Source organism: Penicillium daleae (genome assembly GCF_028827525.1).
Source record: "Penicillium daleae strain IBT 16125 chromosome Unknown utg000007l_segment0_segment0, whole genome shotgun sequence".
Classification (NCBI taxonomy): domain Eukaryota; kingdom Fungi; phylum Ascomycota; class Eurotiomycetes; order Eurotiales; family Aspergillaceae; genus Penicillium; species Penicillium daleae.
In genome coordinates, this window is record NW_026623155.1 from 2,310,715 (window position 1) to 2,338,267 (window position 27,553).

The following is a 27,553-nucleotide window of genomic DNA, read 5'->3' on the forward strand; positions in this document are numbered from 1 at the left end:
AGTGGCCAAGATTCAGAAATAACAAAAGCTGATATCTCTATTTCTAACCCGAACTCCACGCTGATACGACAATTCGATCTCATGTTATCCCGAAGAAAGTTCAATTAGCCATCCAAGGGATTCCTCATTTTGACCTCGAGCTATCCATATCGGACACAATCTTTGAGAGTGCCTCTGATTGCTGCAAGCGAATGCTATTTCGTGTCTCTTTCCAGGACAGAAGTTCGTTCAATTCCCTACTTTCATGGGTTCCGTTGGGTGTATCTGGACTTCCCACCAGGGTAAAGAATGATTCATCTGGGGTGTTCGTAACGATGATTTTGGGTATATTCCTTGCGGTATGCGTGGGTTGTATGCATACCCCAGAATCTCCGGGTAGCTCTGCAAGGATCGGCACAGGCTTTCGCATTATTGTACCGGATGACGATGGAAGTTCCGCTACAGAATTTTTCGGTTTCGGTGACACGGAACTTGGCAGCTCTGCAACTGAATCGTGTAACGTATCGTTTGACAGCTCTACAGCAGACTTTGCTATTGTCTCCGCGACTGAGAGTTCGGCAGCGCTCTCTCTCGCCAGTTCCTGAACCGAAGTTTCCTGACGCATTTTGAGGTTCTCGAGATGATTCAGTACTCGATCCAATCGGCTTTGATATCGAACCAAGCGAGATTGCTTTTCCTCGGCGCGCCCTCGGCTCTGAAGCTTCCACTGCTTCCGGTTTGCCGAACTAATCTTGCCTTTCCCCTTGCGCTTCGCCATATCCAACCGGCATAACTCAAGAAGATCGGCCAGTTCCCGGGCCGAGTCATCTGCATCGACAATGGTCGAATTGATCCAATTATGTTCAATTTCGCCTAGTTGACTTGACTTTGAATCCCTAAGCCGCTTGGCCTTGTGGACTTGCGAGGAAACGTGATCGGTAAATTTGAGCAACCCCCGAATCTGCTCATCCGGACGCCGCCTTTTTATTGACAGATCGACCGACAGAGAGGAAGATGCTGTTGAATCGGTACCGGTCTCAGATGGGGATTGTGGAGATTGGGTAGAGGGGGAGGATATAGAGGACACGGGATAGGATTGCGATGGAGGTGACGGTGTTGATCTCTCGGGTTTCGACGACTTCGAGGCCTCCGGCAAGGATCTAGTTTCTGCTGATTGCACAGCTTGTGGTGATGTTGAGGTCTGAGAAATATTTTCTGTAGCTAAGTCACCTGGTTTCGGACTCTGCTCGGTCGCGGGCTGCATCTGATCGGCGTGATGCTCAAGAAGATTCATGTGTTGTAATCGGTCTGTTGACTGGTAGATTCTGTTTGCCGACCGAGCCAACATGCCTGCAGTTGACTGGCGGCACATATGCTTGGAGTGATTCCATGAGTCTGCTGACTTGTGCCAGGCTTCCATGGTGGTTTGATGGCATCGATCCTTGGATTCGTGCCATGCGCTGGCAGACCGACGCAATGCTTCCGTCGTTGACTGCTGCCATTTAGTGGTAGATTGTTGCCATTTGGCTGTGGATTGTTCCCAGAACTCCCCCGGTCGGTTCAGCACGCCTGTTGAACCCATATTGGGGCCTCGATACTTGACGGCAGCGATATAGGTTTTGACGAGGACGTGTCGAGGTAGAAAGCTTGGGGTCACACGGTAGTTCGCTTCAAAGCCGGAGCCTGTGGATGAGAGGCGTGACTTATAGTTAAGCATCTTCCTGTTACAAGCCATGACAAAACGCCAGGAAAACGCCTTGGTCTACATCTTAATTCGTATATGATTTGCTTGCCTGCTTCGCTGGCCTCCTTGAGTGGGGCGATTAGCATGGCTCATTGGCAGCCGCACCTCTCGGGGCGGCGATGCTTCGGGCTTGCTTTGCGAGCAGCAACGATGCCGATGTCGATCGCAGGATCTTTCGTTTCCTGGCGCAGGCATCCACCTCCCCTTTCTCCTGACATTGACAGTGTTTGGGGCCAAAACTCCCAAGAACCCCACTCAACTTGGCATAATTGGCTCCTTCGTATAAACTCGACCGAAGCCATCATCCTTTACTGGTTGCCAATCTCCCCCAAAGTCGCTATTTTTATCAAAGAAGGCGGGGTTGCTACGAGACTCGGAAGATCATCTCTAACAAGTTATCGATCAGATCTGTCTCATGAAATCATTCTGGAAACATTACTGTCTCAGAACGGAACAATTACTTTTGTCAACACATATAGTCTTTGAGTTATCTCCTATCCGGACCTATGCAATAATTGCTGGCCTGGACAGAATGATCCGACACTCGGGCGCTTAATGCGAACGCAAATTGGCTCGTTCTGCCTCGCCGAGCTGTTGATGGGAAAGTCTCCATTGGCTAATGGACCTTGGCCCCCAAGGTCCCGCCACCACCATTCACAAGACTTGGCACCACACCATGAGACTACTGTACATATACTAAGGTGATATTCTAGATCACAATCATGTTGAAAGGCGCTGTGAGCCACTTGGATACACTCAAAGTGAGTTCTCGCCATGAGCGGGCCTTTCTTTTTCTTTAAAAAAAAGCCTTGTACCTGGGGTGAGGCCTATGAAGATTTCCTATCTATGTGTTTCAAAATTCGTAAATCATGACAAGGAAGGTGAAATGAAAGCCCAAACATAATCATAAAATGCCACTCTCTGTAACTCCTTCCCTCTAATCCAGATATCAATGTTTCAAATCCACGGAATGTACAATGGGAGAACCATTTCAAGTATCCGCCCATTCATCGCCGGACGCGTTCAAAATTTCTTTCCAGAATAGTATTCTTGGGCCGATCCAGGTTGAGCACCACCCTCCCTCTCAGCTGCGTGACCCTGATGATATGGAGGAGGAGACTGATTGACGAAGTTGTCATGGCTCTTTGAATCGTCTTGAATCCTGCGAGGATTCATCTGATGGGGGAAATGGTTGCCAGTGTAATTTCCTTGGGGAGACTGCGAACCGCTCGATGAGGGCCATTGAGGTTGAGAGTTTTGATGGCACATCTGGCTCCCTTGCATATTGCCCATCTGTGGCTCATGACCGGCGTAGTATTGCTGTTGGATTTGAGTTGAGCGTCTTTGCTTTTTATCTTCATAGTCATTGACGGCTCTTGGGATACTTTGTCAGCACGGTCGGTCCAGCAAGTCGATCTCTAGAAAACTTACTTTGATGCAGCCTTGATAAGGCCATAGCCTCCAGCTAGAGCCAATCCGGTCTTGATGAGGCCCATGATGGTGTGGTTTGGGAAAGAATGAGGTTGTTTGTGCGGAGACTGTAAAAATCGACGAGCTGGATATCGGGTGCCATTTGGAGTAGGAAAGCTGTATTTATATACAATAATTCAGTGACATATGGCAGTGCTCATCTGTTGATGCCTATTGAACGGATGAGATTCTGTATACATGGATTCAAGTGGCTCCTTCGTCAAATTGGCGAGGCTTAGACTCTTCACTGATTTGGGGCTCCACTTGCTAAGCATAAATCGAGTGCCACAATGGGGCTGGGGCTTGCTATGACCCAATCAAATCGCCAGGTAGTTTCGCGCTTTACCCGAAATCGTGCAACAACCCGAACGCGACAGAAAGGCCGATGTGGGGGCCACAGCCTTGCGCCTCCTTAAAAACACTGCGGTGCTGACGCCTCGAATATTGCGCCTGTTTGATCATCGATGAAGTTCAGACAGCAATTTTCCCGAAACCGAGCTGATCTCTGTCGGTGCGATATCGAATAATTTGCATCCAGGAAACTTCCGTCGAGCCCAGACCGAGCTCAGACGAATAATTTGCACAAAGGATGCCACCTCGGCTGAGCTATCGCAAGTCCACAACTGGCTGCCTTCGATGTAAAACAAGGAAGGTCAAGGTGAGATAAGACACTCTTGACATCAACCCTCTGGATATGGATGCTCATCTTCAACTAGTGCGATGAAAAGCGACCCAAATGCAGCCATTGCACTCGCCACAGTGTATCGTGCGAATATCCTTCTCTGGTTACCCGGATCTACGACCCCAGTCAGCCAAAACCCAAATCAACAAACGCGCTTGTTTGTCAAAGGAATGATGAGAGCCCTCGACCAAGTCTGCCTTCCCCAGAGCTCGGCAGTAGGCGGGTCCTCGAGCTACGCCTCATGCACCACTGGATCACCGCAACTGCGGACACAATGAGCTCCGCTCAGTTATCCTCCGTTCGTGAAATGTGGAGCGTCTCGGTGCCTCAATTGGCATTCGAGTATGAGCCGCTTCTTCACACTTTACTCGCCCTTGGGGCAGCGCATCGCACAACACTGCTCCCTGGCGAAGCGCCCTCATTACGGCCCATATATCATGGGTACATTGATTCTGCCCTCAAAGGGCATCGGCCCGTGACGGCAAAACTTGACGGCAATACAAGCGAATCAGTCTGTCTGAACGCTATTTTAATATCTCTATACACCTTATTCCTGCGGTCGGAGGGCACTCCTCAGCCCTATGAGCCCCCGATTCTATGGCTATCAATGGCACGTGGCATTCGTACCGTTATAAAAACTGTTTATCACCAATTAATGGCGTCAAATTCGCGCTTATGCCCACTGCTTGTTGCACAACCCACAATTTGGCATCGAGACCCAACCAACTCTGACGAGAGTCCTGCCAAGCCCTTTCACTATCTTCTGGAATATCGCCAGGAAGAGATGACGGACTCTGTTGACAATGCTTATTACGGAACCATCACGTACCTTGAGCGCTTGTACTTTGCTGTCCAAGATCGGCAACCGGAATATGTCATCCGTAAAATCTTCAACGGCTTTCCACCAGTTGTTCCTAAGTTATTCCTTGACTATGTCGGTGAGAAACGGCCGCGCGCTCTGGCAATCCTAGCACACCTGTTTGCTCTGGGTAAAAGCGTGGAAAATATCTGGTGGCTGCGTGGGATTCCTGAACAGGAGGTGAGAGGTATTGACAGTATCATGCCAGCTGATTGGAAGTGGGCTTTGGCTTGGCCTCTCAGTCTTGTGTCAAAGGATAATCCTGCGAGCGAGGCTTCATCTCCTTTGACAATGCGAAGCGTGATTGATGAGCTGGTCTAACATATCCACGAACAATAATAAATTAATTGTATATATATCATAAGATGAAGCACTGCCTAATTATTGCAGGAGAACGAGACTTTCAATTATTCCCTTGGTTTACGGACGTGCTTGTATGCTCGCGGGCGTTCATGAGCGCTCAAATCCACAATCAGCGACATCTGGCCACCACAGGTTACGAATCAACACCAAGCAATGCCTTCTCCTTCCTGATTTAATCTGTGTTTGATTTCTGGAATTTCAGGGGTTACAATCCAGTAAAATCTGCCTTCAAGTGAGATTGAAGGATGGCCTCTATGCAGAGCCCCACCGGGAACGCTAAATCTCGGTTTCGGCTTGTCCCCCAACTCTAGTTAGAGACCCCTGGCTGACAAGATCTACTAATGGCTTCTCAGCCAATCGACTGCACTTAAGATAGAAGGTTGAGCTGAGCTTTGAGACTTGTCGCTGTGCCGATCCTCGGTTTCGGCTTCGAGTTTACAGCCCCAGGGCAGTTATCATCGGGTGGATGCATGGCCACAGCAATAATTAGAAATATGACATCCACGCTTCCCTGCTAACGAGTCTATAAGAAGCTCGGATCTTTCACGTCTTCAGTTCAACTCAGGTCTCAGGTTACAATATCTTCCACACTTCTCAACGATTCACGATATCTGGTGCTTCAAGTAAACCAGCGGCTCATACTTGAGACGGCGCTTCTTCATGGCAACCTCAACTGAGGGGCTTGAGCTAGCTCAGCTGGCATTTTACTCCATTGCTTCAATTCCTGCCATATACTGCTTCATTACACACGGCAAGCATGGAGTCATTGGATGGCTATATGTCTTCGCAATGTGTGGCCTACGTCTGGTAGGAAATGGCATGGCCTACCACGCACTCTTAACAACCGGCAAACCCAGTACATCCGCTTCGATTATCAGCGGGATTGGTCTTTCGCCGCTTCTGTTGGCAGCGCTCGGAATTCTTCATGAAGCGTAAGTCTCAATTTTAGTATATATCGGCCCACGGCCAATCTCGCATGCTAATTTCCACAAAGAAATCACTCGATTCAATCCGCGCTTCATGCGTTTCTCGGCCCATTTGGCCTCCTTATCCCCCATATGGTCATCGCGGGAGGAATTGGTCTTGCTGCTGCCAGTGGCAAGAACCCTCATTTATTAGAAATCGGACTCATCATCTTTGCCACGGGCTGGCTGATTGTTGTTGGCCTGGTGATAATCTCGGCCAGGGCTAATGCCCATCACCGCCGCGTGAGTGACGAGAAGAGACTTCTCTTGGCTGTGGAGATTGCCATGCCTCTGATCGGTGCGCGTGTTCTCTATGCGATCGTCATTGCTTTCAAATATCAAAATGCGTCTGGGGGGAGCCTAGCAGTGAAGATTATCTTCGGCACAGTTCCGGAATTTCTAGTCATGATCAGCTATCTTTCAGCCGGCCTTATTACTCGAAATTTGGCTCGCGACCGTGTGCAGAAAGGGTCACAGCCAACTTACAATATTGCTTACTCTGCTGTATGAGGCCAGCCAGTCCTATTCCCGACTTTCTTTTACTCCATCTTCATTCATCAGGGCGTTGGCGATCTTCAATTAGCGTGATCGTGTCAAGTTTTACCCAGAAGCTCCACCCAAGCCTGTTGCTCATTAATGATAAACTATAAATTGTATCTTCAGTAAGCCTGGCATACCTTGCCAGTCTCGTTGCACTCTCAAAAGACGCAGTCATTGTGGATTTCCCTGCCTTTGAGTGATCATTGCTCACATTTTGTGCAGAGTGGGTGGCCTGAACCACATACAGCTTACCCCATTTGGAATTTATGATCAGAAAGACTGAATGAGTTCGTGAATAGCACCTCTCTTCTCTCGATATGCTCGAACAATGTACCGTGGGTCTTTTCAAATTTTTGAATAGAGTCTTCTGGAAAAAGAAGAAGGCAGATGGCGAGGCTCTACTAAGGTGCAACTTGACTTTTAGGGCCAACCTTACCAAGAAGGTTACGGTCGGGCTCCAAGTGCGGCCTCCCAAGGCTGGAATGATCGCCGCGGGAGACCGACGCTTAGTCGCATCGGCCCTGGGGACCGGACCCACTTCTCCAAGGCATCAGCAATCACGATCGAACTGGTGTTTGTGAGGAACCCTGGATATTTGATACTTATACATCGCCTTCCCCAGAATACCCTTCTGCCCGCCATCAACTAGATTTCATCATAACCCGTCATGATTGACGCCCCTCTACCATGCTCTGTGGCCGATGAGGACGTGTTTGGTCCATTCGTCAACGCGTCGTGCCATCATGGGTTTGACTTTACTCTGCTTTTTGAAGAGACGATCTTGACTCTCCTTCCTCTATCTTTACTACTTCTGTCGGGTGTACTACGTGTCTGGAGCCTTCGTTGCTCCCCAGACAAAGTCAATCGATCATGGCTGTACGCGGCTAAGGAGGTTGGGCCTACATTGACCTGTTCATGATGCGGACACAGCTCTGACTTATTCTCGAATTAGACGGCGTTGGCCATACAAATATCCCTTCAATTAGTTCTCTTAATTCTTTGGAGCAAGCCCTCGATTCCCACTACAAGAGCGACAATTCCAACCGCTGTTGCAAGCATGACCGCCTCTATCTTTTTACTTCACCTGTCTCACCTGGAGCATCTTCGATCTTTGCGCCCATCGACAATCATCTGCATTTTTGTAGGGTCTACGCTACTATTTGACATCACTCGACTTCGGACACTTTACTTCATGCCCAACAACCGCCCAATCACAATTTTGTTTACCGTCGGCTGGGTTGGCAAGCTGGTCATTCTTGTGCTTGAGTCTAAAGAAAAACGATCATTGTTGAAAAAGGCTTTCGAAGGAACCTCGCTGGAGTCAACAGCTAACACTTTCAATCGAGCTCTCTTCTGGTGGCTGAACGGGTTGCTTTGGGAAGGTTCCAAGACTACTCTTACAGTGGATAGCCTTCCGGTGCTTGATGATGCCCTCAAGGCAGCTTCAACCCCGGAAGACCTGATCGAGGCTTGGACTAAAGGTGATTTTCATTCACACATATACACCCTTTATTATCTCAAGTCTGACGTCAATTTCTAGCCGACAAGTATCGACCTAACGCATTGCTTTGGACCTTGGCCTGGCACTACAAGTGGGAGATCATGGAAGGTGTTTTGCCGCGAATCGCATTCACTGGTTTCAGTTTCGCACAACCGTTTCTAGTTGAGCGAGTGCTAGCTTTTATGACGGAACCTGAGCATGTGAATTCCACAAACTACGCCGGTGGCCTTATTGCAGCATACGCGATAGTCTATATCGGCCTTGCAGTATGTGGCTCTATTGCCCCAGATTCTATAATGACACTTGGATTACTCACTACAAGCATCATAGGTATCATTTACCGTGTACCAGCATAAAACCTGCCGTCTGGTCACAATGGTCAGGGGAAGCTTGGTTACCCTCATCTTCAACAAGACTCTGCGCATGAGCTCCTCCGCGGTGACTGATGCGAGTGCAGTTACATTGATGAGTACAGATATTGAGCGTATTGGCAGCGGCATCAGACAGATTCCCGAAACATACTCCAATTTCATAGAAGTTGCTCTCGCCCTGTGGTTGTTGGCCCGGCTCCTCAAGCTTGCAACTATCGCATCTACGCTGGTGGTCGTCAGTACGTATCGGCTCCTACGTGCCTAACAACAAATATCTGTGCTAATATTCGGAACCAGTCTGTCTCATCATTGGAATCCCACTGGCGGTCGCATCTGGTGATGCTCAAGGCACATGGCTTGAAGCTGTAGAGGAGCGTGTTGCAGTGACCTCCAAAGTGCTTGGGGTCATGAAAAGTATCAAAATGACAGGCCTTACGAAGGTCATTGCAAACTACATTCGGCAGCTACGTACACAAGAAATCAGAGCATCATTTGCCTTCCGCTTATACACCGTTCTCATCATCACATTCTGTCAGTATATCTTCAGAATTCGTACAAAATATTTCCTAATCCAGTGACATAGCTTATGCCTCTTCGGCACTTGCCCCCGTATTTGGCTTTGGTGTTTATATCATCATAGCTCGATCACAGGATTCAGGCACTTTGACAAACAGCATGGCATTCTCAGCGTTAACCCTCTTCTTCCTCCTTGATCAGCCGATGATTGGCTTCGTCGACGGATCGGAAGATCTCATGGCAGTCGTGAATTGCTTCCAAAGGATTCAAAAGCACCTCCTCGATACTGAACGTATTGACTGTCGCACGACTCACGCTGCCGAAAGTTCCAGATTGATTGATGTTGAACCTGTTGAATGGCAAGATGACTATGGATTATCTTGTGCCGTTGCAAGGGATTTGTCTGCGGCATGGTCGGTCGATAACGAGCCGGTACTTAAGAAGCTAAACTTTGCAATCACAACGGGGCTCATCACCATGATTGTCGGCCCAGTCGGCTGTGGAAAGTCAACATTACTGAAAGCATTACTTGGAGAGGTTCCAGAAGCCTCGGGAACTATTTCCACCACCTTCAAGAATGCAGCTTATTGCAGCCAGTCACCGTGGATTACCTTTGGGACAATCCGACAGAATGTCGTGGGGGCATCTCCGTGGGATCAAAAATGGTATGATACCATCATTCAGGCATGCTCCTTGCAGATGGACCTTCAGCAACTTCCATCTGGAGATCAGACCAAGGTCGGCGTTCGTGGGTCTCGATTGAGTGGTGGTCAGCAAATGCGGGTGGTAAGCTTTCAACACACTTGGGGCAGAACCAGACTTTTGGCTTACTCTAAATCTAGGCATTGGCGCGAGCGCTCTACTCTAGAGAGCCTGTGCTTTTGCTTGACGATGTACTGACGGGCCTTGATCGAGAAACCGAGAGAGCAATCCTAGAGGTAGTTTTCTCGTCGGGAGGTCTTATCAAGAAGACTGGGCAAACGGTCGTTCTGGCGACAAACTCAGGTTTGAATCTTGACTCTTTGGTGTTCTTACATGTTTCTAATACCTAGTAGCCCACCATCTTGCTTATGCCGACTTTGTCATCTCTTTGAACGAAGAGGGGCGTCTAATTGAGCAAGGCTCGTACGAGGCTCTTGTAGCCGGTCACGGCTACGTCGGTATGCTTGCCAGCAAAGCCACCACGGTTGTGACTACCAGAGAGCCCAACTTGGTCATTGATGATGAGACCTTGCAAGGGCTTAATCTAGAAAAGGATGACAACATCGACAGTACTAGCCGCAGAACGAGTGACTTGGCAGTGTATCTTTATTACTTCCAAAACATCGGATGGCCTCTTTTGATGTTGTTCTTCGCGTGTGCCTGTTTGTTTATCTTTGGGCTAATATTCCCGCGTAAGTGGACATCTGCATTCTGAGGAATCTCACTGTCACTGACCATGTTTCTTCCAGAAATTTGGCTACAGTGGTGGACTGTTGCCAACGAGAAAAGGCCAAACGAGAATATCGAATACTGGCTGGGTGTCTATGGCGCCCTGGGTTTCCTCACACTGTTTTCCGCATTTCTTGCAAATTGGTATGTTGGATCTGATACCTGTCAGAGTCGAATCTAACTTTCGTCAGGGTCTTTGGCATGCTCATTATACCCAAGACCGCCCGTCGTTTCCATGAGATTCTCCTAGGAACAACCATGAGGTATTTTTCTACATTAAAATTACGATACTTCTTCGTTGACTCACCATTCCTGCACAGCGCAACCACATCATTTGTCACATCGACTGATATAGGAGCCACAACTAACAGGTAATCCAGCATTACTTCTCTTGCTCTTCTATGAGTATTTCTAACACGATTCGCTACACAGATTCAGCCAAGACTTGGAATTGATCGACGAAGAGCTTCCTGAAGCATTTGAATTGACGATATACGCAGTTCTCGGCTTTTTCGTTGAAGGCTTTTTGGTTTTCGTCGGCTCATCATACGTCACGACAGCCGTGATTCCATTTGTTGTCCTTGTAGTTTACTACGTGGGGACATACTACGTCCGCACGTCTCGACAGATCCGTTTGTTAGATATCGAATCCAAAGCGCCTCTTTTCTCCCAATTCCTGGAAGCAATGAGCGGGTTACCGAGCATTCGAGCCTATGGATGGTCCGAACATTATCAACACCAAGAGATGGTTGCTCTTGAGGCTTCTCAGAGACCATTTTACACGCTTTACTGCATTCAGCGCTGGCTGAGTGTTGTGCTTGATCTGGTTATTGCGGGTATTTCCGTTGTTGTGGTTGCAATTGCACTTTCCATGAGAGGAAGCTCCTCGTTGAATCTGCTTGGTATTGCGCTGTTCAATATCGTCGGCTTCAGCGGGACTCTGCAAGTCCTGGTTACCCAGTGGATCGATCTTGAGACTTCCATAGGGGCTGTTTCTCGGATCCGCTCATATGTGCAACACGCTAAGACTGAGGATCTCGATACTGAGATTGAGGTTGTACCAACCTTTTGGCCAGAGAAGGGCGATGTTCAGATTTCTCGCGTGTCAGCTTCCTATGAGTATGTCCCGCAGTGATGAGATCTGGGATGATTTTCTAACACTTTGCAGGTCATCGTCAGAGCCAGTTCTCCAAGATATTGATCTTACCATCCTCGCTGGCGAAAAGGTTGCCCTTTGCGGTAGAACTGGCAGGTTCGTTTCCCTACAGAAATCACCTCTGGGATTAATCTGACAATATTGCAGCGGTAAATCGTCGCTTATTTCAACAATCCTGCGACTTCTCGATCTCAAGCACGGCTCGATACACATCGACGGAGTAGACATATCTCGAGTATCTCGCTCGCATGTGCGCTCCCGCCTCAACACAATTCCACAGCAGGCTTTCTTCCTCCATGGAACCATCCGACTTAATGCCAACCCTGAAGGAACTGCTTCAGGTGAAACCATTATTGAAGCACTCCAAGCGGTGAACCTATGGTCATATCTTGAATCCAAGGGAGGATTAGACGCAGACATGTCCGAGGACATTCTTTCACACGGCCAGCAGCAGCTTTTCTGCTTGGCACGGGCTCTCTGCAAGCCCAGCAGTATTCTTATCATGGATGAGGCCACTAGCAGGTAAGATATTGCTAAGTAACACTCGTCAATTGATCTATCCGTTAACTGACGATCCACAGTGTGGACTCTGAGACCGACGCCCTTATGCAGAACGTCATTCGCACACACTTCCAACACCAAACCATCATTGCCATTGCGCACAAGTTAGACACCATTCTAGACTACGACAAAATTGCATTTATGGATCACGGCCGGATTGTCGAGTTTGATACGCCCAAGGCGCTTTTGTCACGGGAGGGATCTGCGTTTAAAGCCATGTTCGATACGTTTCGGCGTCGGCCAGAGTGACACAATAGCGAGTGAAAATGGATAGATTGGTCTCATTGTTTTCCTTTCAGCAGGTGTTATTTCGGTTATTTTTTCGTTCATTTCGTGATCCGTTTTATAAATTTCGTATCATATCTTACTTTGTTCATGATGTACTCAACAGTCACAAAGTAAGAATAACCTTTCCCCTGCCAGTATACCTGCCATTCGCATGGTCATAAGCCTCCTGCACCCGTTCAATGGGATATGTCTCGGCTACAAACGACTTCAACAACCCCCGATCCACCAACTCCGCCAGAACACGCAAAGCTCGACTGCTCCCTTCAATAATAAAGAACAAGGCCTTGACCCCATCTCTAGCAATCCCTTGCTTGCGATGTTCCTTCACAAAGTTAAAGCTGCTCGAGTCCACGGAAATAAGCGACCCATCTTCTTTAACATATCCCCAGCAGCGAGCCAGCGTCTCCCCACCCACAGTATCAATAATGATATCAAACCGGTCTTTCACCCCCTCAAGCCCGGAATACTCAACAGCCTCATGAGCCCCGAGTTCCCGCAAAAACTCGTCATTGCGAGCATTCGAGCTACTCGCCGCAACGACCCGCAATCCAGCACTAGCAGCCAACTGCACCAGATAGATCCCCACAGCTCCAGCAGCACCAGTAATCAACACCTCTCCCTGTCTCTTAACATCACTAACCCCAGAGACAGGCCCCCAATCGGGTAATGAAAGGCCAGCCTGCTCAAACAACGCTTCGAACGCCGTCATCCCACTAAGCGGCAACGCCGCAGCCCCCTCCCACTCCAACGTCCTCGGCTTCACCGCAACTTCGCTCTCCAAGACAATCGCATACTCAGCCCAAGTCGACGGTCGATCCGCATGGACCATACCAAACACCTCATCGCCGACCTTTAACGCGGACTCCCCGCCGGGAAACACCTCGACGACTGTTCCGGCAAAGTCGTTGCCGAGGGTGGTGTAGGGGTGGGTGTAGGTTTCAGGCCATGTGAGCATGTCGCGGATGATGGTTGTTGCTTTTATGCGGATGAGGAGTTGGCCTGGTTTTGTGGGATGTGGAATGGGGATCTGGTCGAGGTGCAGGGCTGTTGAGGGGGCGGGATTGGAGGGGGAGTAGGATGGGGAGGGGGGAGCGGCCGGGTGGAGGCGGACTGCTTGCATTTTGATTGATGAGGTGAATGGTTTGTGGATTGATAATGTAGGGTTGGTATAGGGATGTTACAGATTCTGAGGTTGATGTGTTTGATATCTTTTATATAGTAACGTGAGTGTGGACTGTGGGGAAGACCAATTGGGTCAATGATCGATCACACCATCACGGCTCGATCCGCCCGGCAGAGACCCTGACAATTCTGCTTACGCTACTCTTTGTCAACAACCAAAAAACATTTCAACACAAGGCTTACAGAACAACAATATGTCGATTCGGAATCTCGTTATTAGGCAACGGTATGCCAATATAAGCTATGTGCAGAATGCAATATGAGCAGCCATCCAAGGACCGCAAGGCAGGTGGAAATCCCCAAGAATTCCCAACCACGAAAGAAAGTCTCCACTGTTGACACAAGTGGGTATCCAAACCAATATTGTACCTGCGTAATCCAATTACTGCACGGTAGGCAAGTCGGCCGAGAGGGGCAGCTTGCGCGACGAGTTGCCAACGTACACCTTCTTCTGGGCGCTGGTGATGACCCAGTTCTGCGAAGCCACATCCCAGTTGGACAGGTCACGGCGGGTCAGGGTCGTAGTCCACTGGACCTGCTGGCCGGGGGCGATGGTAACACGGTCAAAGGCACGGAGCACTCTGACGGGATCATCCTCGCCGCCAAGGGAGACATACTAGAGACGAAGGTTAGCATAGATGCTTCTTTTTGGTTACAAGTTCCGAATATACTCACAAGCTGGGGAACCTCGTCACCAACGACTGAGCCAGTGTTGGTGATAGTGGCAGTGACCTGAACGAGATCCTCAAACAGACCCGCGTTGCCACCCGAGGGGCCACTGGCAGGCAGGAGTTTCTGGGGGGTGCCGCTGGTAGCGCCATCAGGAATGTAGTCCTTCGCAGCCATGCCATAGTGAGGGTCGCCGGAGGACTCCTTGAGGTTGGTTGAGTTCAGCCAGGGGTAAAGGTACTGGCGCACACGGTTGATGCCGCTGGGGAAGAGGTTATCCGAGACCTTGCCCACCTTACCGAGGACGGCAGCATGCTTGGTCTTGCCAGTGGTTTCGGTGTACTTGTCAGCACTCAGCGCGTTGACCTTCAGATCAGAGAACTCGAACTTGGTGTAGCTCAATCCGAAGCCAAACTCGAAGATCGGCTCCACGTTGTCCTTGTCGAAGCGGCGGTAGTCAATGAAGACGCCTTCGCTGAAGTCATCCTGGGGAGCACCCTCGCCGTTGTTGGGCTCGGTCAGAATGGCGGCACCGTAGTCCTTGCGCTCCTTGCCCCAGGTGAAGGGAGTCTTGCCACCAGGGTTGATACGGCCGTAGAGGACATCAACCAAGCTGCGACCACTCTCCTGGCCAGGAAGACCTGCCCAGATGATGGCAGTGATGTTCTCATTGTCGTACCAGTCCCCAACTAGAACAGAGCTTGGGGTGTGCATGATCACAATGGTGTTGTTGCAGTTAGCAGTAGCGGTTTTGATGACCTCCTCGCCGTTCTTCCACAGAGTCATGTTCTTGCGGTCACCCATGTTGCCATCAACGTTGATGTAGCCCTCACCAGAGTCGGCGTTGACAAAGACTAGGGCAACACTAGCGGTAGAAGCAACAGAGGCCATTTGATCCAAAGCACCATTGTCCGTGACGGCAAAGACGTTGGTCTGGCCATTGCCGTAGTTCAGCACCTCATTCTGGATGGCCTGCTCGGGAGTAATAAGGTAGGGGAAGTTGGCCGTTCCACTGCCCCAGCCCATAGCCAGAGTACCGTTATCACAGCCTCTATCACTGCATCCGTTGGCGCCATAGGCGTTAGAACCAGCGTCCTCTCCCAGGACAGCAATCAGACGCTCCTGATGAGTTAGGGGCAGGCCACCCTTGTTCTTGAGCAAGACAGTGCTATCAGAGCCAATCTTGCGAATGACATTGGCGTGATCGCGCTGAACGTTGATGCGCTCATTAAGCTTCACGTAGTTCTCGCTCACAATAAAGTGCTCGTAGCCATACTCATCGCGAGTCCAAGAGCTGAAGTTAGGAGGAGTACGAACGCGGTCACGGCCAACCTTGTAGTAGGCGGCCATGATACGAACGGCCATATCATCCAAACGCCACTCCGGGATAGTGCTGTTGAGCAGCGAGATGGTCAAGTTGGTACCCCAGAACGAGTAAGGGCTACCCAGAATCACATCACCAGGCATCGACATATCCAATCCAGCGAGGGCATCACCAACACCGCTGTGGTGCGCACCCCAGTCGCTCATGACAAAGCCCTGGAAGCCAAGCTCGCCCTTGAGCAGCTTGTTCAGGGTGTAGCTGTTGGAGCAACCGTAGCTGTTGTTGATCTGGTTATACGAGCACATAACGGAACCCACGCCCGCACGGACCGAGTCCACAAAGGGCCAGAGGTACAGCTCATGCATGGTCTTGTCATCAATGTTCGAGCTGATACTCTCGGTGACATTGTATCCATATCCCTGGGCCTCGCCGGACTGGCGGAAGTGCTCCTGCTCATTGCCGATGAAGTGCTTGGCGCAAGCAATGACACCAGCATCTTGGATACCCTTGATGGTCTGGGCCATCATCACACCAGTCAGAACGGGATCGGGCGCGAATCCCTCCCAGACACGACCGCTGTCGGGATGCCTGCCCAGGGGGCCTGCAACCGGTCCAAGCTGAACATCAACACCCTTGTCACGGTGCTCCTCCCCCATTGCCACTCCCCGCTGGTAGGCAAGGCTCTTGTCCCAGGTAGCAGCCACATTGACACCCGCTGGGAAACCCGAGTTGTAATCGGCTGTGGAGATTTGATTAGTTCGTGTCGATATTGATAATCGAGAAGGATCGTCATACAGTCACGAATACCAAGAGGCGAATCTTGCATGCACATTCCCCACATTCCAAGTCTATTTCACCGTCATCTGTCAATCACTTTTGCTCTTTCTCATCTCCAGATGTTGAAAATCATATCACCATCGTACCTGGGAATACCACCAGTCTCACCGACACAGTGTTCCTGCTCCCATCTACATGAAGCCAGTTAGTACCAATTCTTTTCAACGTCTAGTCTCATAGTCATCAATCACATACCCAGCACCAGTAGTCAGATTCACCTTCTCCGCCAGAGTCAAGGTAGAGACGAACTCCACGGCCCGGCTATAGGCTTCGGCCCACTCGCCTTCGCCAGTCGCCCATGGGGATGGGTAGTAGGGAGGGGAGAATGCGAGATCCTGGAACAAGGTACAATTAGCCCCTATCGAATTGAAGATCGAACCTTCGGCTATCGCGAGATATACTCCGAAGCTCATGTGTGTGACATACTTTAGCATTGGCGACCGTAGCGGCCGTGAGGACGGTGGCTTCCAGCCACCCGAGCTTCATAATTGCTAGGGGGTAAAGAAGCTTATCCGGGCAATTTCAGGGACTCGGGATGTACCTCCGAGGGAGCTGAACTGCGCAGCAGAAAGTAAAAAAAGGAGAGATGGAGGGGAGTACAGCGTCACAACCTGCAGATGGCGAGGGGGAACGCTTGAATTTAAGGTGATGTTTACCCTCCAAAAACCAAGAACCAGGGATGATGGTCTGTGTCGTAATTTCCCCATCAGATCTCAGGGACAACAGTAGAAAGTACCTAAACGGGGGAGAGGCAAGCAGGAAGTGTGGAGATGTGGAGAAACAGAGAAAGAGTAAAGATCGACAGTTTGCTGGAAGGCACGGAAAACATAGTGTAGTATTGGTGCATGATACGTCTGATTACAAGTCAGGTACAGAATAAAAACAAACAACCAAGGCTAGCCATCGGATCAGATGTCATTGAATCACTCTCCTTCTTGTTTTCTAGGCCAGCATTATCTAAAGTCGTGGCTGGAAAGTGAGGGGGAAGATCTATAGAGTCGAGGAACTTAGTTTGTTGACATATCAAGGGAATTTTCGACGGTTGAAACACCAGCCTTCAACTCGTTGCCCGTGATAGATCTTAAATGTTAGCTGCGTGATGAATAGGACTTCCAGGGATACAATGATTTGTACCAGCAATTATGGTAATCCGTGAAATACAAACAATCCAATTCCCGTGTCTGCCGAACACGGCATCCGCCTGAACCTCGGGCGGCATCTCCATTGCTACCCTGCCACTCCACTCCTCCCACTGTTTTCCCATTATTGTCACTGCATCCACTCGCGCTCTTTCATATTTCCGCTAATTCTCCGCCTCAGCGCCCAGCGACCAACGAGCTTTGACCAGCCGGCTACTACTGTCAGCCGGATGATTTGTAAATTCTCGGTACTGTTTAGAGTAAGCTGACCACCATCACCAACCACCAACGTCTCCCCCGCACTTCCTCCGCATTCGAGTATCTTGATGTGTATCAGAACAAAATAGGAGGAACTCCCAACTCGCTATCGATCACGGTCGACTACTAAAGCAGCTTGACAGGACTCCAGATTGCCAAGAAGAATCTCAGTATAAAGCCAATACTCCCGAAATAATTGCCGATCGTCCTTATAGCCTAAATCAGGCTGGGCCTCGCTCAAAGTCTTTACTAACGTAATTTATAATAGTAAGTATCTCGTCTCCGACTCCGACGCCGATATACCCGGTAAAAGGTATGTATGTACTGTCATCGGCATGAAAGTCGGTGGTAATCAGGCAGTCAGGCGACAATATTTCCTATATAGGTCTAGTAGTGGTGGCAAGCAGCGATTCTCGTTATTATGCTATCTAGTCATAGCACTCGACTTTCATACATACAGATCATCACCGATAACTAGTTATAACAACAGTTTAGAATAGCATAATGTCATAAATACGGTTCCAGCCTAGTCGCTCTATCTCTTCTACCCTCTGGTTTGACTGGTATGGCCATGGTCTAGGAAAAGACGAAAAGAAAAAATAAGATTGCCAGCTGTCGGATTCGAACCGACGAACCATCACGGATTTGAGCTCTCCCAACCGGGTTTAGCTTAAGTCAAACGCCTTTAACCACTCGGCCAAACTGGCTTTCCCGGAAGATTTCTAATAATATGGTATATGCCATAATTTATTTTCGCTATACTTTATTTTCTTGGATTTGCAAGCCTGTGGACAAAGAACGGACTGAGAAAAATGTCAAATGGCGTGGTTGTCATGACACTTGGGGATCTCCACGTAGCCAGAATTCGTTGAGGCAGAAAGTGCTCTGCGAACAAGAAGAAGTCTGCCGTTGTCTTTTGATTACTTTACTGCCTGAGTCAGTACTCATACTCTAAGCATCATTATTGCAGAGCTGACCAGTTTCACGGATAAACATCGGTGAATGTTATATTCACGTCTGTTCATCTTTCACTGCCAATCTTCATAGCTAGGGAGGATGTTTGTATGTATAAGGTACACTTGACATCTTTATCCGAGGCAAGATTACGGTGAGGAAACGTTGCCGCTGCTTGGTATTCCGTGAATATTGATCAAATTCTATTCTAACACCCACATTACTATTAGTAAAGCGAATAGGAGTCGCTAGCCGCCGGCCGACGCCTATTATCCGAGAGTATTCCTTAACTGGGATGTTTCCTAGGCAGCCCGTTATTATAGACTCGGTTCTCACTAACTAGGTAGGCTGCAAAAACACAACCGCCGGGATTTGAACCCGGGACCTTCCGTTAGGAACCTTGTTTAGGAGACGGACGCCCTGACGACTAGGCCACGGCTGCAAATGTATCATAAATTCAGTTTTTGTAACTTTCCTCCGTCCTCTCCTGATAGATCTGGACCTTGTAGCAATCACGTGTTTGAACATCCCGTTCTAAGATGTCACCCGTAGGCGCTGATTGGCCCTAAATCCCAAAACTATTCAGACCGCTGCGAACACGGCGTGAGGCGAATATGGTAATACTTCATGAAGACACTCCCTTTCCATTCATCAAAAGCTCTGCAAAACGCTGGCAATGGCCGATCTAGAGGCCAACAAGGCTTCGGCCCTGGAGAACCATCATTTCCCTGAACACAAGACCAGTGAAAATGGCACCGAGGTCTCTGGCTCGAATGCTGCTGCCCAGAAGGACAAGCATAAGTCGGTATTCGACCAGCTTGGACTCCTGGACCGGTTCCTTGCTGTTTGGATCTTTCTTGCTATGGCGATAGGCATTATACTGGGGAATTTCGTGCCAAGTACAGGGCCCGCATTGCAAAGGGGGAAATTTGTCGGAGTGTCTGTGCCCATTGGTGAGTTTTGCTTTTTCTTTCTTTTCGTGACGGATCAAGGGAAGGGTCCAGGGTCGAGAGTTTCAAATTCTGATATCAGTGCGTTTAGCTGTCGGGCTACTGGTTATGATGTACCCTATCTTGTGCAAAGTACGATATGAAACGCTGCACCGAACCCTTCGACAGAAAGCGTTGTGGGTCCAGATTGGGTTCAGTCTCGTTGTCAATTGGATTGTGGCCCCTCTTTTCATGGTATGTTCTTGACGAAGAATTATTAATCCAGTCTTTTGGTTGTACTAACTAATGGTACGCAGTTGGGACTAGCATGGGCATTTTTGCCAGATGAGAAGGGGTTAAGAGAGGGGTTGATCTTGGTAGGAATCGCACGGTGCATTGCAATGGTACGTTGTAGTTCTATAGAACCGAGATATTACCTTTGTGGGTGTCTAGCTAACAAAAGGTACAACAACAGGTGCTCATCTGGACAGGTCTTGCCGGTGGAGATAACGAGTACTGCGCCATTCTAGTGGCCATCAATTCCGTATTGCAGATGGTGCTGTTTGCACCGATTGCCATATTCTTCATCGGAGTCATCAGCGACGACGATATCAATTTGCAATATTCACTAGCCGCCAAGAGCGTCGGGGTCTTCCTCGGCATACCGCTCGGCGCAGCGGTAGTGACACGATTCGGGCTGCGCAATCTGATTGGAGGGAAATGGTATGACAAGAAATTCCTCCTGTGGATCAGCCCGTTGTCTCTCATTGGGCTGCTCTTCACGATCATCGTCTTGTTCGCATCGCAGGGTCGACAGGTCGTTCATCAGATTGTATCTGTGATCCGAGTGGCGGCGCCTTTGATAGTGTACTTTGCGGTGATCTTCCTGGCAACTCTGGTGATAACCCGACGCTTTGGCTTCGGATATGAACTGTCATGCACCCAGAGCTTCACAGCAGCAAGCAACAACTTCGAGCTGGCAATCGCAGTGGCAATTGCTACTTTCGGAGTCGATAGCGATCAAGCGTTGGCAGCGACTGTCGGCCCTCTCGTCGAGGTCCCCGTGCTGTTGGGATTGGTGTATGCCGTCAAGTGGTATGCCAAGCGGAATAGTTGGTAGTGCAGCAGCCGTGAACTTTCAAATCCATATTAATAGTAATGAACTTAATTCCGGGGACAGCAGATCAAATCCTGTTGCTGATCTCGTCCAAAACTTGGAACAAAACTTGATTCTCTACTCGGCAGCCATCCCCTCTAGTACCAGCTTTAAAACCAGCCCAGAGTCTCTTTCGGATCTCCTCGATGTCGATGCCGCTTGTATTGTATTGATTGATCAATTCCTCTGCCATGCCACAAAGAGTCGTGTTAAGCAGATCGCCATCTCCTTCGGCCATCTCGTCTCCTGGTGAGCAATCACAGAGGGAAGGATTCGCGCGCTTCGGCTGCGTCGTCGGTTGCGAGGGTTGCGAGAATTGTTGCGGCGGCGGCTGTTGCAATTGCTGTGGCTCTTCTGATTCAACTTTCATAGGTGTGCATCCGTTTGGTGCACATTTACTCGGCGCGCAAGCTGTGGGCGCGCAAGTGTTTCGTGTAGAAGCAATCAGGGCAGAATCAGTGGGAGCGTAAGTCACTGGCGTGTACCGGGTTGGCGTGCCGCCGCTTTCCGTCGGGGTTGAGCCATCTGTTGTCGTGCTACATTCGCTCGAGGCGCTTGCGCGCGCAGAGCTTGAGCGTGGGTTGGTCTCCGAGGAAGTAGACGGCGATAACACGGGCGGCTCTGCTGGTCGCTGTATCGCAGGAATCGCGACTTTTCGATTCACTTGCGTGCCTTGGTCGGCTAGCTGTAGATACTGTTGGACCAGCTCCGCCGAGATTCCAAGAGAACCTAGTAACGTTCGCAGGTGGCGATTCTCTGCTTCCAGTTTCTGGCTGGCCAGCCTGTGCTGGATGTCTTTCTGCTGGACTTCATTCTTGAAGGTCGCCAGTCGCTGCTCGAGTTCACGAACATACTCCTGCTTGCGCGCTCGGCTCTTCCGCTGGTTCTCGCGAACGCGCGCCAGGCGCTCAACGTTCTTCATAGAAGGAGTCAGGCACCAGCATTCTTCGGTCTTGGGGTCCTGGGCGGGCAACGCACCTTCTGGCTATTCTCAGCGTCCATCTCACGCAAATGTAAATGCGTAGTGAAATATACGGCTTCTTGCAGGGATAGGGTCAAGCCTCCAGGCGTCCGCGAGAATCGAATCGCAACGTCATGATTCCATGTCTCCTGAGTTTCGAACCCTATTTCGTGGTGGCTTGCATGTCACGTGTTTGCGCACGTTTCCTGCCTGATGCATCTGGTATCCGCATCTGGTATCCGCCTAGGAGTGCGACAGTCTCGTAACTCTAATTTCATCTCTTGACAGTTCATGGCCAAAGGTTCCTCCAAGATCGCAAATTTTTGACCTTATATTGTATCCTTTTTGGGCCGAGCCCCGATCCTTCAGATTAGCGGTGGTCAGCGCAGGGGTTCAACACACAACGGGAGGCAAAAAGGGGAAGTAACGCCGATTGGGTGATCTCTCCCAGCCCCCAGCAAAGCACGAGCCTTCTCCAGGATCAACCTGGAAGGTAGTAGTCATGGCTTTACCGACAGCTTGACCCTTGAAGCGGGGAATCTCAGTATCACTTTCATCACGTTGATCTATGAGGCTGTGAACTCCGCTTTTCCAATAATGAACATGGTCAATTTTCCAGACCAGTCTAGGAAGGCAAATCTTCGCCCAAAGCGTGCCACTCGCACTGCATAATTTACCCGCAAACGATCACTTCGGGTACTCCAACGACGTCACTGCCCAGTCAGTCGAGGCGAAACTCTGTCAGCTCTCGGATCGCCTGGCATGCGAACGCCCCCAGCATTCTCCCTCGGGGCGCTAATTCGAGCACGGCTGGTTCTGAATTCTATGCCCCTCGGCGCTAATCGTGAAGGTTCATTCCTGCACCTTCCTACTGCTGTGGTACCTGCCTTGGTCCAAGCTACTGCTATTCATTGATCGCGCGACCCTTTCTTCCACCTGTTGCGACTTAGATCTAAGCTTTGCGACCCGCTCGAGCCCGTCATGGTCTCCACGCGACATCATCCTCGCGACTTTCCCTCGCCGGAGAAAGCTGCCAAAGAGCTCGTCAAGTCGTCCCCTGCGCCGACCACCAACGGCACTGCGCGCAAATGGGTTCATACCCCATCTGCCGCGCTAACGATCTGGCTTGTTGTCTCGATACCCCTAGTCATATGGGATGCGGGCTATGTACTCTTGCGACCTCATAGTATGCCTGGTGGTCGCCTGCACTCCCCCATCTGGACCCCCTATGCGCTATACGGAACCGTCGACTACATTTATGGTTGGCCCGCATACAATGCGCGTAATGGTTTCACTGCCGCGCAAACCATTTTGAACGTGGTCGAGACGTTGGGTTACTTGTATTACCTGTGGATTGTGTACCGACACGGTGCCACGGTCGTCACTGGTCGCGGCGGCAAGAAGCTCAAGAAGGGCTTCGTGTGGCTTTTGACTGGTGAAAAGGTGGTTGCTGGACGGACAGGCGCGATCGCGCTCCTGGTTGCGTTCACTACGTCGGTAATGACTCTGAGCAAGACCATCCTCTATTGTAAGTCGCTATTTGTCTCCTTTTGGGGTGAGTTTTTGGTGTTAACTTTCGTAGGGCTGAATGAGCTCTTCTCGGGCTTTGATAATATTGGCCATAACAGTCCTGCCTCTCTTATTCTTCTATGGATCATTCCCAAGTAAGTTCAGCCTGACCAAATTCCCTCAGAACTCTGATCTAATGCACTCGTCTGCTATAGCGGTCTCTGGATTGTGTTCCCTGCCTATAACATTTATATTCTTGGTGAAGAAATCCTGAACTCCCTGGAGCAGGTCCCACCGCGCCGGCCAGGCCGCCCGAAGTCCTCATGAGCTGGTGATGAATATCAGGCGATGTGCCCTGAATGGCCCAACGATGGCTCATGATAAAGCTCGGGCCGGGTCGTTGTGCTATTGAATGAATGAATTATGTCAGAATGGGCAAGCAAGTCTGTATCTCATTGTGTTTAGAGTCGTTGGTGGGAGTGGAAGAGGCTGTGCGTCATGACTCATGTGAGAATGGCGAAGTGGATTTTATTGTTCGAGGCTCTTGGCGACAGGGAAGACCCTTGTACCATTTCTATATCCATCTATATATTATTGACCAGAATCGGAGCACTTCTGGCCTTTCGGGCCAGTCACCAGTCCGGACGCCAACCAACCCGATCGATCGTCCTACCGTGGAGGTTCGGCCCGAATGTGGACCACCTGCAGGGAACTTGGGGAACATGGGTGCTGGTTGTATAGCCTCAAATAGGATATCCAATAGCTTTGGAATAGTTAAATTAGAGGACTAGTTTAGGTCTTTTTCTCCTTAGTATCAATAAAGGCCCACGGGTGTACTGCAGATCGAGAGGATGTGCCGTACAGTAGTTATGGGGTCATAGCCGAGTTCGGATGTGCAGCACGGAGTATGTAACCTTGTACCCTCGAATCTCGTAGGCATCAGCACTGTTCTCCCTTTTGGTCTAATTCCTGCCACAGCCATAGACCTCGTCATCTTGTGGCTGGGGTCAAAGAGCTTCTTATTCGCTGCTCCTTTAACGGCTGAGGTGGACGTGACAGCTCAGTAATTAAGGCGCTGCCAGTGGACGAGGTTGCCAAGCCGCCATTCGCCGAACCTTTCCCCATGTTCCTTTCGTTCTCCTCATTTTCTCCTCCACCCCGACTTCTCCCACTGCACTCGCCCGGCATCCCACCTTTACATCACGCCGGGAAAAAAAATTTCATCGCATCATCCCAGGCTGGAAATTCCATTCCTCCACTCTGCCCCGACTGCGCCGAACGATGCTCCGGGCCTGGGTCCTGGGGTATCCGCTCCCGTCATGATCCCTCCCGACTCCGACGACTCGCCATTGAAGACTTCCGGTGCTGGCTTCGGCCTGGGCCAGGAGGATTCATCGGCAGGCCTGGATGATTTTGATACACAAAGCCATGCGAGTTCCCGCGACCACGGTAGCACAAATGCCCATGACCCCGCGACGGGGGCCGACAGCGCTGGACTAGACAACCAGGGCGACGACACTACACGAGACGGCGCCGGTGAAGGGCCCGAATCAGGGCCACTGGATAAAGATGGCAGACCGTCCTGGACCGAGATGAAGACCAAGGCGGGGAAAGAGAGAAAGCGACTGCCGCTGGCCTGCATCGCCTGTCGCCGGAAGAAGATCCGGTGCTCGGGCGAGAAACCCGCGTGCAAGCACTGCACTCGCTCGCGAATTCCCTGCGTCTATAAGGTCACTACGAGGAAGGCAGCCCCGCGGACCGATTATATGGCCATGCTAGACAAACGCCTGAAGCGGATGGAAGATCGCGTGATCAAGACAATTCCTAAAGATGAGACGAGAGATATGCACTCGATTGGGCGGTCGGTAGTGAAGCCCTCTGTGCAGACACAGGCTTCTAAGGCTCAGAAGAAGAGGAGCGCGGATGAAGCATTCGCGGCTGAGATGGAGGGCTGGGCGCGAGGAGAGCGTCGCCCGCAACATGACACCTTCCCCATGAGTCGCGAACCCAAGTCTTCTGATGGCACGGGACTTCTGACCGAGGGCGCCGAGTTTTTGCCCTCGCTAGAGATTCAGGAGCATCTGGCAGAGGTGTTCTTCGATTGCGTATACGGCCAGTCATATCTCCTTCTACATAAGCCTAGCTTCATGCGAAGACTCAAAGCCGGCACCGTTCCTCCCGTCCTTATTCTGGCAGTCTGTGCAGTATCCGCTCGATTCTCTACTCACCCACAGCTCAACTCAGAACCTCCTTTCCTCCGGGGGGAGAACTGGGCCAATCCCGCGGCAGCCATCGCTCTAAGCCGGCACGATGAACCGAATATCACTATTTTGACCGTATTTCTACTCCTTGGTTTGCATGAGTTTGGAACATGTCACGGTGGAAGAAGCTGGTCCTTTGGAGGACAAGCATTGAGGATGGCATACGCCCTTCAGCTTCATCAAGAGCTTGAGAGCGATCCGCTGCTCAATCAGAATAACGGCGCCAACTCGCAATTAAGCTTCACAGATCGGGAAATCCGGCGGCGCACAATGTGGGCATGCTTTTTGATGGATCGGTATAACTCATCTGGAAGCCAACGGCCACCCATTGGAAACGATAAGTTCCTCCAGATTCAACTGCCCATCAAAGAGACACATTTCCAAATGGAAATTCCAGGGCCTACGGAAGATCTGGACGGGGACGTGCTTAATCCTACACCCGAAAATTCCGGCCAGCTTTCCAACGCCAAGGAAAATATGGGCGTTTCGGCATACATCATCCGAGCCATCGTCATTTGGGGACGCATCGTTGACTATTTGAATCTTGGTGGTAAAAGAAAAGATCCCCAACCGCTTTGGCATCCGGACTCGGGGTATAACCGACTCAAGCGGCAAATTGAAGAGTTCTCTGCCTCACTTCCCAACGGTTTAACTTTCACCTATGAGAACCTCCAGATTCATGCCGCGGAAAAGATCGCAAATCAGTTCTTATTCCTGCACATCATCACACATCAGAACATGCTATTCTTGAACCAATTTGCTATTCCCCTATCGCCCGGAGGACGGCCGCCTCGGGACATGCCGAAACCATTCCTGAGTAACGCTGGTCGAGCCGCTGTGGAGGCTGCTCATCACATTTCCGTGCTCTTTGATCGCGCATCGGCCTATCCGCTTACTGTTCCCTTCGCTGGGTACTGTGCATATACGGCAAGCACTGTTCATATCTGGGGCATCTTCTCCAAGAATGTGCAGTTGGAAGCTCGGTCGAAGGAGAATCTGCGCCACACTTACCGGTATCTCAATAAGATGAAAAAGTATTGGGGTATGTTCCACTACATGGTGGAGAGTGCTAAAGACCGATACCGACAATTCGCCGATGCCGCCATCAAGGGGTCTGTAGCGACTCAGAATGGCACCTCGCTGGCTCCCATGTTCCAATATGGTGACTGGTTCGACAAGTATCCCCACGGCGTCTCGAGACTGCACTGGGAGGATCCGGACACTCGACACAAGGAGACAGGCGAGGATGCAGTTATGGGTCAGAAGCCCGACCTCCAGAGCGTGGAAGACTTCTTTGCCAGTCTATCTCCAACGCCACAGCACGCTGTTCCTCGCAGATCTCGCCCGCGGAGGAATAGCAAACTGTCCGATGGTACCCCTAATCCTAATATGGACCAATCTCCTACGCAGTCCATGGATATCGCCATGGGCAATACTCCCGGTGTGCCAGGCAGCGCCTTCCCCAGCCATCTTTGTTCTCCCAAAATGGGGCCATGTCATTCGGTCAATCACCCTTTGACTTTAGCATTCCACCGGATCAATTGCCGCAGTTGGATCGGCAATTTGTATACGGGTCGTTTGCTGACTTCGATCCTACCAACTTCGTTGCGCCAAATAACCCCTCGATGGCACCCCCACCACCCGTTAACGGTGTCGAGGCTCAAACTCCCGACCACTCCCTCTTCACGGGCCACCTTGACCCAAGCGCCCCGGCCGGGACAGGCGAGTTCTACCAGCCCAGTGCATGGTTCCTCCCATTCAACCTCGATCCGATTGGCAACGGCCCGCCCCCACAATCAGTGGGAGGCCCGACTTCTGCTCCCGGCCCAGGCAGCGATCTATCAGGGCTGGGTGGAGGGGGCAACCTACCCTTCGTATGACCTCGGTATACCCGGGTCAGACATGAAACCAGATGGACAGCATTGATAATATTGGATACCCCCGGTGA

At 50.4% G+C, this 27,553-nt stretch overlaps 11 protein-coding genes across 11 annotated transcripts; 6 read left to right on the forward strand and 5 right to left on the reverse strand.

Annotated features, from left to right (window-relative positions):
• Nucleotides 1-124: 124 nt before the first annotated feature.
• Nucleotides 125-1,696, reverse strand: N7458_008001 (uncharacterized protein; the record flags this gene model as incomplete). The annotated part of the gene is made up of 1 exon (XM_056911383.1): nt 125-1,696. The coding sequence occupies one exon, from the start codon at nt 1,694-1,696 to the stop codon at nt 125-127; it is 1,572 nt and encodes a 523-aa protein (XP_056764209.1).
• A 1,050-nt stretch (nt 1,697-2,746) lies between these two features.
• Nucleotides 2,747-3,219, reverse strand: N7458_008002 (uncharacterized protein; the record flags this gene model as incomplete). The annotated part of the gene is made up of 2 exons (XM_056911384.1): nt 2,747-3,098; nt 3,155-3,219. The coding sequence occupies 2 exons, from the start codon at nt 3,217-3,219 to the stop codon at nt 2,747-2,749; spliced, it is 417 nt and encodes a 138-aa protein (XP_056764210.1).
• Nucleotides 3,220-3,782: 563 nt separating this feature from the next.
• Nucleotides 3,783-5,055, forward strand: N7458_008003 (Zn(II)2Cys6 transcription factor domain-containing protein; the record flags this gene model as incomplete). Its single annotated transcript, XM_056911385.1, has 2 exons — nt 3,783-3,851; nt 3,910-5,055. 2 exons carry the CDS (start codon nt 3,783-3,785, stop codon nt 5,053-5,055), a joined length of 1,215 nt encoding a protein of 404 aa, XP_056764211.1.
• A 702-nt stretch (nt 5,056-5,757) lies between these two features.
• On the forward strand, nt 5,758-6,572 carry N7458_008004 (uncharacterized protein; the record flags this gene model as incomplete). Its single annotated transcript, XM_056911386.1, has 2 exons — nt 5,758-6,029; nt 6,092-6,572. 2 exons carry the CDS (start codon nt 5,758-5,760, stop codon nt 6,570-6,572), a joined length of 753 nt encoding a protein of 250 aa, XP_056764212.1.
• Nucleotides 6,573-7,269: 697 nt separating this feature from the next.
• Nucleotides 7,270-12,387, forward strand: N7458_008005 (P-loop containing nucleoside triphosphate hydrolase protein; the record flags this gene model as incomplete). The annotated part of the gene is made up of 14 exons (XM_056911387.1): nt 7,270-7,494; nt 7,555-8,083; nt 8,143-8,369; nt 8,434-8,713; nt 8,772-9,005; nt 9,058-9,776; nt 9,833-9,995; nt 10,043-10,384; nt 10,442-10,565; nt 10,613-10,684; nt 10,854-11,540; nt 11,590-11,673; nt 11,725-12,099; nt 12,159-12,387. The coding sequence occupies 14 exons, from the start codon at nt 7,270-7,272 to the stop codon at nt 12,385-12,387; spliced, it is 4,290 nt and encodes a 1,429-aa protein (XP_056764213.1).
• A 142-nt stretch (nt 12,388-12,529) lies between these two features.
• N7458_008006 (NADP-dependent oxidoreductase) lies at nt 12,530-13,546 on the reverse strand (the record flags this gene model as incomplete). Its single annotated transcript, XM_056911388.1, has 1 exon — nt 12,530-13,546. The coding sequence occupies one exon, from the start codon at nt 13,544-13,546 to the stop codon at nt 12,530-12,532; it is 1,017 nt and encodes a 338-aa protein (XP_056764214.1).
• A 444-nt stretch (nt 13,547-13,990) lies between these two features.
• N7458_008007 (beta-glucosidase) lies at nt 13,991-16,924 on the reverse strand (the record flags this gene model as incomplete). The annotated part of the gene is made up of 6 exons (XM_056911389.1): nt 13,991-14,224; nt 14,284-16,340; nt 16,397-16,449; nt 16,525-16,569; nt 16,634-16,773; nt 16,865-16,924. The coding sequence occupies 6 exons, from the start codon at nt 16,922-16,924 to the stop codon at nt 13,991-13,993; spliced, it is 2,589 nt and encodes an 862-aa protein (XP_056764215.1).
• Nucleotides 16,925-19,465: 2,541 nt separating this feature from the next.
• Nucleotides 19,466-20,838, forward strand: N7458_008008 (arsenic resistance protein; the record flags this gene model as incomplete). The annotated part of the gene is made up of 4 exons (XM_056911390.1): nt 19,466-19,742; nt 19,831-19,973; nt 20,036-20,122; nt 20,194-20,838. The coding sequence occupies 4 exons, from the start codon at nt 19,466-19,468 to the stop codon at nt 20,836-20,838; spliced, it is 1,152 nt and encodes a 383-aa protein (XP_056764216.1).
• Nucleotides 20,839-20,902: 64 nt separating this feature from the next.
• Nucleotides 20,903-21,876, reverse strand: N7458_008009 (bZIP transcription factor; the record flags this gene model as incomplete). Its single annotated transcript, XM_056911391.1, is given in 2 exon segments — nt 20,903-21,835; nt 21,853-21,876. 2 exon segments carry the CDS (start codon nt 21,874-21,876, stop codon nt 20,903-20,905), a joined length of 957 nt encoding a protein of 318 aa, XP_056764217.1.
• Nucleotides 21,877-22,816: 940 nt separating this feature from the next.
• N7458_008010 (uncharacterized protein) lies at nt 22,817-23,671 on the forward strand (the record flags this gene model as incomplete). The annotated part of the gene is made up of 3 exons (XM_056911392.1): nt 22,817-23,363; nt 23,418-23,499; nt 23,560-23,671. 3 exons carry the CDS (start codon nt 22,817-22,819, stop codon nt 23,669-23,671), a joined length of 741 nt encoding a protein of 246 aa, XP_056764218.1.
• Nucleotides 23,672-24,663: 992 nt separating this feature from the next.
• N7458_008011 (putative C6 transcription factor) lies at nt 24,664-27,485 on the forward strand (the record flags this gene model as incomplete). The annotated part of the gene is made up of 2 exons (XM_056911393.1): nt 24,664-26,969; nt 27,056-27,485. 2 exons carry the CDS (start codon nt 24,664-24,666, stop codon nt 27,483-27,485), a joined length of 2,736 nt encoding a protein of 911 aa, XP_056764219.1.
• Nucleotides 27,486-27,553: the final 68 nt, after the last annotated feature.